This window comes from Chiloscyllium plagiosum, chromosome 26 (assembly GCF_004010195.1).
Source record: "Chiloscyllium plagiosum isolate BGI_BamShark_2017 chromosome 26, ASM401019v2, whole genome shotgun sequence".
Lineage (NCBI taxonomy): Eukaryota > Metazoa > Chordata > Chondrichthyes > Orectolobiformes > Hemiscylliidae > Chiloscyllium > Chiloscyllium plagiosum.
Genome location: NC_057735.1, coordinates 52,666,699 through 52,677,030, shown reverse-complemented (window position 1 = coordinate 52,677,030; position 10,332 = coordinate 52,666,699). Strand labels below are relative to the sequence as shown.

At 47.0% G+C, this 10,332-nt stretch overlaps 1 protein-coding gene across 3 annotated transcripts in view; it reads left to right on the top strand.

The window, feature by feature from the left end:
* Positions 1-10,332, top strand: part of LOC122563355 (protein-methionine sulfoxide oxidase mical3a-like) — a 111,084-nt gene that overhangs the window by 17,383 nt on the left and 83,369 nt on the right. For 2 of the 3 annotated variants that reach the window (XM_043717106.1, XM_043717107.1), the window contains exons 5-6: positions 248-403; positions 2,134-2,234. In XM_043717106.1, the coding sequence (XP_043573041.1) occupies positions 248-403; positions 2,134-2,234 (257 nt within the window). Of the gene's footprint in view, positions 1-247; positions 404-2,133; positions 2,239-10,332 lie in introns of all 3 variants that reach the window. The other variant, XM_043717109.1, reaches the window with a different exon arrangement.

The following is a 10,332-nucleotide window of genomic DNA, read 5'->3' as shown; positions in this document are numbered from 1 at the left end:
GCTTATCTCTCCACGCTCCAGGCTCTCTGCCTTTATTCCTGATGAAGGGCTTTTGTCTGAAACGTTGATTTCGAAGCTCCTCGGATGCTGCCTGAACTGCTGTGCTCTTCCAGCACCACTGATCCAGAATCCTATTTTCAGGTACTGAGAGCTGCTGGCCAGTCCCCTGCAGGACACCTCTTGCTGAATAAGGGTCAATTACAAAAGATCCATCAGCCCCTCAGTAACTCTCATTTTCCTGATCAAGGGTTTCGGAGGAAGGAGTTCCGGGGGAAACTGGCGATTGCCATCACTGCCAACTTCATAAACCGGCACACACGGGAGGAGGCCCAGGCCCAGGAGATCAGTGGCGTTGCCTTCATCTTCAACCAGAAGTTTTTTCAGGACCTGCGGGAAGCCACAGGTTCGTGTTGGATTGACTCAAAGCTCCAATTACCCCCCGGCACCACAACCTTGTCGGGGAGAGGGGGACAGAGCTGCAGCTTTCCAGTTCCACATTAGATTAGATTAGATTATATTACAGTGTGGAAACAGGCCCTTCGGCCCAACAAGTCCACACCGACCCGCCGAAGCGTAACCCACCCATACCCCTACATTTACCCCTTACCTAACACTACAGGCAATTTAGCATGGCCAATTCACCTGGCCCTGCACATCTTTGGACTGTGGGAGGAAACCGGAGCACCCGGAGGAAACCCACGCAGACACGGGGAGAACGTGCAAACTCCACACAGTCAGTCGCCTGAGGCGGGAATTGAACCCGGGTCTCTGGCGCTGTGAGGCAGCAGTGCTAACAACTGTTCCCTTCTAACATTACCGCTTCGCAGCCCTGGCTTTGTTATTTTGCCATGGTATCTACCTAAACTAAATCGTTACTGTCTACAAACACGTGAGCAATCATTTTCGGAATCTCAATTCCATCACCCCCTAAATCTTCAATGCTGGAGGGACTGCAGCCTGTCTGGGTAAATTGTCTTCATCATTTCATCCTTTAAGTCACAGAGATGTACAGCACGGAAACCTAAATTAATCTCGTCCCATTTGCCAGCATTTGGCCCATAGCCCTCTAAACCCTTCCTTTTCGTGTACTCATTAAGGTGCCTTTTAAATGCTGTAATTGTACCAGCCTCCACCACTTCCTTTGGCAACTTATTCCATGCACGTACCATCCTCTGTGTGAACAAATTGCCCCTTAGGTCCTTTTTAAATCTTCCTTCTCTCACCCAAACCTGTGCTCTCTAGTTTTGGGTTTCTCTCCCCTGGGATAAAAGACCTTGGCTATTTACCCTATCCATGCCCCTCATGAATTATGAACCCCTCAGCCTCCAAAGCTCCAGGGAAAGATAATTCCAACCTATTCAGCCTCTCCCTGTAGCTGAAACTGTCCAACCCTAGCAATATCCTTGTAAATCATTTCTGCACCCTTTGAAGTTTCACATCTTTCCTATACTGGAGAGACCAGAATTGAATGCAGTATTCCAAAAGTATTTCAAGGTCCTATACAGCTGCAATGTGACATCCCAACTGCAATATCCACTGCAGTGTCCAAAAATGGCAAGCAGACCAAACAACTTCTTCACTACCTTGTGCCCCTGCAACCCCACTTTCAAGAAACTATGAATCTGCACTCAAGGTCTCTATTCAGCAACAGGACCCTACCATTGAGTACATAAGTCCTGCCCTGATTTGCCTTACCAAAATGCAACACCTCACATTTATCTCAGTCTCAGTGTAATTCTGCTGGATTAACATTGCATTCCCTTCCTGGTCAGCAGAACTGTGCTGCGGGTTCTCATTTGTATAATTATACCCTGACTACCATACCATAATACTGCAACTTTCTTCAATAAGCACCAGCATTTCATTTGCCTTTTAAATGATACTTTGTGTGTGTTCACTCCATATGTTTGTATTTGGAGTTAATTGGTTCATCACAATGACTGCTGGTTCCCAGGCTGCCTGTCTGTTGTTTACAAAGGCTGCTGAATCCCAAGCAGTCTGTGGGTATTACTGTGCGATACAGGCTTGATAGAGGATCTGTGTGACTGAGAAGCAGAGATTCTGGCTGAATTTGGACAGTTTGAGTAGTCCTGCTTGTACAATGTTTAACTTGCTCCTGTTACTTTCTCACAGGTGTAGATTTAGAAAATATTGTTTACTACAAGGATGACACGCATTATTTTGTGATGACTGCCAAGAAGCAGAGCCTTTTGGAGAAGGGAGTGATTCTACAGGTCGGTAAGCCCACACAGTCTCTTCATAGATCCTGGGCCAGAGGCCACTGTCTGACCTAGGTTTGACCCTCTGTAGGTCCATGCCTAGAAAGCATTGAGCATCTGTTTAAAAATATTAAACGTATCCACAGCAAAAACTGAATCATCCAAAGTCTGTGTTGTGTGTGATGGAGAATGTATCAAAAGCAGGAGAAACATGTGGTAAACCTGGGTGTTTTGTTTCACTTGTAATTGTGACCCAACACCACCATTGTTAAATATTGAAGATGGATAGTAGAAGAAATGGTTGGAAGAATTACCACTGAGGGCATTGTGGAATCTTTTTGGTGTGCACTTACATATTAATTCAAAAGGTGTATTTTGCAGATGGAGGGGTGCAGGTTGAAGGAAGTGTATTCCTCATCCTCCACGGAGAAACTTCAGTATAACACATTGACCAACTTTAAAATAGCCTCATGTACATTTTGTGTAGCCTCTGTAAGGTCCTGATGACAGATGCTCTGATATAAAGTGCCACAGCTGACCTGTTAATGTCTATTCAAGGGCTGTGGGCATTTCTAGCTAGACCAAAATGTATTGCTCATCCTTAGTTGCCCTGGAGAAGGTGGTGGTGAGCTGCCTTCTTGAACCAGTGCAATCCTTGCAGTGTAGGTTCACTGAGGAACACTGGAGTCAGGTTGGGTGAGTGGCTTGGAGGGAAGCTTTCAGGTGGTGATATTCCCATGTATCTGTTGTCCTTGTTCCTCTGGATGGTTGAGCTCATGGGTTTGGAAGGTGTTGTTAGAGGACCCTTGGTGAATTTCTACAATGCATCTTGTTGGTGGTACACACTGTTGCTACTGAGCATTGGTGGTGAGGGAGTGAATGTTTCTGGATGTAGTGCCAATCAGGTAGGCTGCTTTGTCCTGGATGGTGTCAAGCTTCATGACTGTTGTTGCACCTATCCGGACAAGTGTAGTGAGTGCAATGGGGTCACCTGGCTTGGCCTTCGAGAATCTGAGTTCCCTGATAGCAGCTGTTAATCTTGTCCAATCAGGGAGCCCTGGTTGCCATATAAAAAAAGTGAGTCAGAGATACTGAACTCTGATACCTGACTTTGACTGAGTTAGCACTAAAGCCAAAGACTTTTTATATGTAAATAAAGGGTGACTTGGTGATGGGGTGCCAGTCTCTGTGGAGTGATTTCATTGGTGATGGGAATAAAGCATGATCCTGAAGAAACCCGTTTTCACCAGCCATCTTTGAGTTGACGTAAGATTTTCTAACATTATGCCTTTGTTAGGGAAGCTTAACTCATTCGATCCTGTCGTGAGGATGTGGCCCAGATATGTAGAAAAAAATGCAATTTGTTTTTCCTGGGCAAATGACATTGCAGCTGATCAAAAGCAATGTGCAATTCTCCTGACAGCCTGTGGAGCTGCAGTGTTTTCTGTTGTTAGGAGCCTTACTTTCCCTGAGGCACCAGCTACTAAACTGTCCAAGAATTGATGGACGTAGTTAAGGAATATAGACGAAAGTTGAGGACTGGAGATGCTGGAGATTAGAGTCGAGAGTGTGGTGCTGGAAAAGCACAGATCAGGCAGCATCGGAGCAGCTGAAGAATCAACATTTTGGGCAAAAGGATAGTTAAGGAATATTACAACCCCAAGCCGCATCTAATTTTGAAACACGATCACTTTAACCTGGCATTTCGAGAGCCTAGTTTTTGACTAGGTTAAGATAACTGACTGAAGCCTGTGACTTTGGTTTATCGCTTAATGAGGTGCTTAGAGACTGTCTGGTTTGTGGGATGAATGATGTGATTGTGCAAAAGCACCTTCTAACAGAAGCCCAGTTAAACTTCAAACAGGTGTTAGAGCTGGCTTTATCATTGGAAAATGTGGCAAGTGGAGCATATGAGTTGCAAGGCTTTCTGATGGAAGTGGGCACCCTTGCCCGTCAGACTGAGCTTGGGCAACACCAGTTGAGTGCAGAAAATTACGTAGCCTCACTATCAGAGGCTATTAGGGACCATCAAAGGAGCCAAGGCCATCTTGCATATTGACCGTGAAGCAGTACCATTCGCTGTATGAGCAAAAGTAGAGGCAGAAATCAGAAGGCTGGAAAGTGAAGGAATCATGAAACTGCCCAATTTGCGGAGTGGGCTGTCGTCCGATTTTGCAGCCTGATGGCTGGGTTGACCTTTGTGGGGATTTTAAACAAATGGTAAACCACTTTTCACAGCTGGATAAATAGCCAAACCCTCAGATAGAGGTTTCATACAGAAAGCTGGCAAAGGGGACTATCCTTCACAAAACTAGACATGAGCCACACCTATTTGTATTTATGTTTAAACCAGAAGGATACTTCAATTAATACCTGTCAGGGCATGTACCAATATACAAGTCTGCCATTTGTAGTATTGGCAGCCTGTTCAATGTTTCAGCAGATGGTAGAGAACTGTTTGTAAGCTCTACCTCATGTTGCCATTTGCCTAGATGATAACATAATAACAGGGAAAACTGATAGGGAATACTTAGAGAACTTGAATATAGTCCTAAGATGTTTTTCCAAGCAGATGTATGCCGAAGAAGGGAAACATTTGTGTTCCAGCTCCCCCCCCCCACAAGTGACCTACTTGGAACACAGAGTGACAAGACTGGGTTACACCCGTTGGAATATAAAGTGAGGGCAATCAAAGGTGCTTTGGCATTAATGTCTATCCAGGTGCTTAGATCACTTATTGGACTGGTAAGTTATTATGGAAGATAATCTGGCATCTATCCTGACATGATTACATTACAGTGTGGAAACAGGCCCTTCGGCCCAACAAGTCCACACCGGCCTGCCGAAGCGCAACCCACCCAGACCCCTACATTTACCCCTTTACCTAACATTATGGGCAATTTAGCATGGCCAATTCACCTGACCTGCACATCTTTGGACTGTGGGAGGAAACCGGAGCACCCGGAGGAAACCCACGCAGACACGGGGAGAACGTGCAAACTCCACACAGTCAGTCGCCTGAGGCGGGAATTGAACCCAGGTCTCTGGCGCTGTGAGGCAGCAGTGCTAACCACTGTGCCACCGTGCCGCCCACATGTTTGCATCAACTCCTAAAAAAGGGTCAACCTTTGAAATGGTTACATAGAGAAGCTTTCAATGAAGTAAGGAACCAGCTGTCATCCTCAGTGATCCCAGTAAAGCTCTGGTATGCTTCCCTGTATAGCATTGGGGTGGTATTAGCTCATAGACAGCCCAGTCAATAGCTTATGCATCCAGGACTTTGGCTAATGCAGAGTGTAAATATGCCCAGATAGAAAAAGAAATATTGGTGATCATATTTGGAGCCAGGAAATTCCACCAATACCTTTAGGATGAAAATTTGTGACAATTATGGACCACAAGCCCCTGCTTAGTTTGCTTAAGGAGGAAAGGCAATGCCCCCCATAGCTTCGGGCCACATTCAGTGTTGAGCTTTAATACTAAATGCTTCTAACCACAAGTTAGAGCACCATCCAGAAGGCCAAGTAGCAAGTGTGGATGCATTGAGCCACCTTCCATTAGCAGATACACCACCAATGGTACCCCAAATGGAAGAGTTTGTAATGATATTGCATTTTCTGGACATGCTCCCAGTAACAGCTGATAATATCGGATTTTGGACACAGGAAGATCCAGTCCTTTCAAAAGTGAAACAACTGGTATTAAATGGGGGAACCAAGGAGTCATCACAACCAGAATTTAAACCTTTTTGGACCCAGAGAGACCAGCTGACAGCACCGGATGGCATATTGTTATGTGGAGCAAGAGTGATTGTCCTGAACATAGGTTGTCACCAAATACTGGCTGAACTCCAGCAGGTCTGAAAATGTGTTGCTGGAAAAGCGCACTTTTTGGACCCAGAGAGACCAGCTGACAGCACCGGATGGCATATTGTTATGAGGAGCAAGAGTGATTGTCCTGAACATAGGTTGTCACCAAATACTGACTGAACTCCAGCAGGTCTGAAAATGTGTTGCTGGAAAAGCGCAGCAGGTCAGGCAGCATCCAAGGAGCAGGAGAATTGACGTTTCAGGCATGAGCCCTTCTTCAGGAATGAGGAAAGTGTTCCACGGTGAAGATAAGGCCTTCGTGATGGGGGATGGAGGTGTACAGGGACTGGATGTCCACGGTGAAGATAAGGCCTTCGTGATGGGGGATGGAGGTGTACAGGGACTGGATGTCCACGGTGAAGATAAGGCCTTCGTGATGGGGGATGGAGGTGTACAGGGACTGGATGTCCACGGTGAAGATAAGGCCTTCGTGATGGGGGATGGAGGTGTACAGGGACTGGATGTCCACGGTGAAGATAAGGCCTTCGTGATGGGGGATGGAGGTGTACAGGGACTGGATGTCCACGGTGAAGATAAGGCCTTCGTGATGGGGGATGGAGGTGTACAGGGACTGGATGTCCACGGTGAAGATAAGGCCTTCGTGATGGGGGATGGAGGTGTACAGGGACTGGATGTCCACGGTGAAGATAAGGCCTTCGTGATGGGGGATGGAGGTGTACAGGGACTGGATGTCCACGGTGAAGATAAGGCCTTCGTGATGGGGGATGGAGGTGTACAGGGACTGGATGTCCACGGTGAAGATAAGGCCTTCGTGATGGGGGATGGAGGTGTACAGGGACTGGATGTCCACGGTGAAGATAAGGCCTTCGTGATGGGGGATGGAGGTGTACAGGGACTGGATGTCCACGGTGAAGATAAGGCCTTCGTGATGGGGGATGGAGGTGTACAGGGACTGGATGTCCACGGTGAAGATAAGGCCTTCGTGATGGGGGATGGAGGTGTACAGGGACTGGATGTCCACGGTGAAGATAAGGCCTTCGTGATGGGGGATGGAGGTGTACAGGGACTGGATGTCCACGGTGAAGATAAGGCCTTCGTGATGGGGGATGGAGGTGTACAGGGACTGGATGTCCACGGTGAAGATAAGGCCTTCGTGATGGGGGATGGAGGTGTACAGGGACTGGATGTCCACGGTGTAGATAAGGCCTTCGTGATGGGGGATGGAGGTGTACAGGGACTGGATGTCCATGGTGAAGATAAGGCCTTCGTGATGGGGGATGGAGGTGTACAGGGACTGGATGTCCACGGTGAAGATAAGGCCTTTGTGACGGGGGATGGAGTTGTACAGGGACTGGATGTCCACGGTGAAGATAAGGCCTTCGTGATGCAGGATGGAGGTGTACAGGGACTGGATGTCCACGGTGAAGATAAGGCCTTCGTGATGGGGGATGGAGGTGTACAGGGACTGGATGTCCATGGTGAAGATAAGGCCTTCGTGATGCGGGATGGAGGTGTACAGGGACTGGATGTCCACGGTGAAGATAAGGCCTTCGTGATGGGGGATGGAGGCGCTGGGGACCGGGGAACTCCAGCAGGGCCCTCCAGGGATCTGTAAATGAAGATGTTGGTGAGAAGATACGTCTGATGGCCAGGCCTGAATGCAGACATAGCTGCGTTAATGGGACAGTGCCAAGAGTGTCAATGAGGACAGAAATAACTGCCAGCAGCTCTCCCCCATATGCATGAGAATGGGCAGGTCAACCTCTGACTCCAATACACATCAACTATGCAGGTCCTATCATGGGTTCAATGCTTTTAGCCAATGTGGACATCTTCTTAAAATCGTTGGATATGCATAGGGTTCATTCTTTAAACATGGGAACGACGAAAGAAAAACTACATGCATGTTTTTCAACACACAGAGTCCCGGACATTTTGGTCACAGGTAAACGGCCAACAGTTACCAGCAGGGAATTTGGTTATTTCTTAAAAATGAGAGGGATTTGAATATAGAGACAGTTCCATACCACCCAGCATCCAATGGCCTGGCAGAAAGAGCAGTCCAAACTTTGAGGTCTGGCTTGAAGAAACAGCCAACAGTCTCCTGGATACCAAGCTGTCACAGTTTTTGTTTAATTCTCGGATCACCCCAATGCAACAACTGGGATAGTACTGGCAGAGTTGTTAATGGGTAGAAAGCTTTCCTCCAGGTTAAGTCCGATCTTCTAGTTGGGGTGGGGGCGGGGGGAAGGTGTAGGGATTGGGGTGCAGGGGAGGTTTGCATCAGGAACGCCAATGTGGACATTAAACTGTGCCAAGTGAGAGAGAGAGTTTGATGCAGAGCACAAAGTTTGGTGTAAAAGTCATAGAATGGCCACGCATGGGTAAAAGGCACAGTAGCCGTGAAGTCAGAACCAGTGATGTGTAGATGTGATGTCCTGAACAAGAATGTGGATGTTATGAATGCTGTGAATTTACAACGTTACAGGAGCAAAACATGCCCTGCCTTATGGAGCAGTTGGAAAAGCTGCAGGTACCCCTGGGTTCACCTGCAATGTTGTTGAGTCTTCAGAATTAAAAATGGGCATGATGGATGTAGCCACTTTACTGCCTTTGTTGCTGGAAGAGGAGAGTGAAATCTACTGAGACACTCCGGGCACAGAAGGCGAGCCCCTATGCATGACACATCATCCGTTTTGGATGCTGAGTCGGAGGAATCTGATCCAGTGGTAAACCGTCCCGGGACTCGACTGGGGGTGGGGTTGAGAGGAGGGAGGAGGATGTAGTGATTGTAACAAAGTAAACCCCATAGCCCCTTCATTGGGGCTGTTAATCTGGTCCAAGCCGGGACCACAAAGGGGAGTGTTAGAGATGCTGACACACTGGTATCTGGCTCCGAATGAGGCAGTACTGTTCATGTGTAAATAAAGAGTGACTTGGTGACAAGATTAATTGATTTATTGTTATCACATGTATTGAAATACAATGACAAGTGTTTTGCCTGCTTTACAGGCTGATCATATCATACAAAGTACATCAGGGTAGCAGTACAAAGTGCAGAATACAGTGTTACTGCTGCAGAGAATGTGCAAAGAGACAGAGATCAGAAGCCTGATAACAGTGGGGAAGAAACTGTTCTTGAATCTATTCATTGGCATATTCAAATTTCTGTATAGTCTGCCCAATGGCAGAGGGCGGAAGAACGTATATCAGGGGTGGGAGAGATCTTTGTTTATGTTGGTTGCTTTCCTGAGACAATACAAAGTGCAAATGGAGTCAATGGACAGAAGGCTGGTTCGTGTGACGGACTGGGCTGTGTTCATCACTCGCTGTCGTTTCTTGTGGTCTTGAGAAGAGCAGTTACCAAACCATACTGTGATACATCCAGGTAGGATGCTCTCTATGGTACAGTAATCAAAATTGGGAAGAGTCCTGTGGACAGGGCAAATTTCCCTAGCCTTCTGACAAAGTAGAGACATTGATGTGCTTCCTTGACCATCACGTCAATGTGGGTGGATCAGGACAGATTATATTGGCCTCTGGAAATTGTTTCAGGGAGTATTCCATCACAGTCCTTAATTCTTCCTTGTAGGTAGTGGGGGGTCAGGAGGTGAATTACTTGCCACAGTATTCCTAGGCTCTGACCTGCTCCTGTTGCTACTGGGACTTTATGTGGCTCGTCCAGTTGAGTTTGTGGTCAATGGTAACCCTCAGGATGTTGATAATGAGGGATTCAGTGATGGGAACGCCATTGAGAAAAAGCTCAACTCTTGTTGCTGGACAGCAAATAGTCTTGTCCCTCTGCATCAATTTCTAGATGAGTTTCTTGATTCATATATCTCAGGCTGAAAGTTGCTAGGCAAAGCTGACTCAACCATAAGTGAAGAATTATAGTAGCTGTAACCTAAAAAGAGAATTATATACCACTTAGCTCTGACAATAGTGTGTATACAGCATACCATCGTTTTGATCAAGGAAACAGAGAATAGAGTCATAGAGATGTACAGCACGGAAACAGACCCTTCGGTCCAACCTGTCCATGCCGACCAGATATCCCAACCCAATCTAGTCCCACCTGCCAGCACCCGGCCCTCAAAACCCTTCCTATTCATATACCCATCCAAATTCCTCTTAAATGTTGCAATTGTACCAGCCTCCACCACTTCCTCTGGCAGCTCATTCCATACACGTACCACCCTCTGTGTGAAAAAGATGCCCATTAGGTCTCTTTTAAATCTTTCCCCTCTCACCCTAAACCTATGCCCTCTAGTTCTGGACTCCAG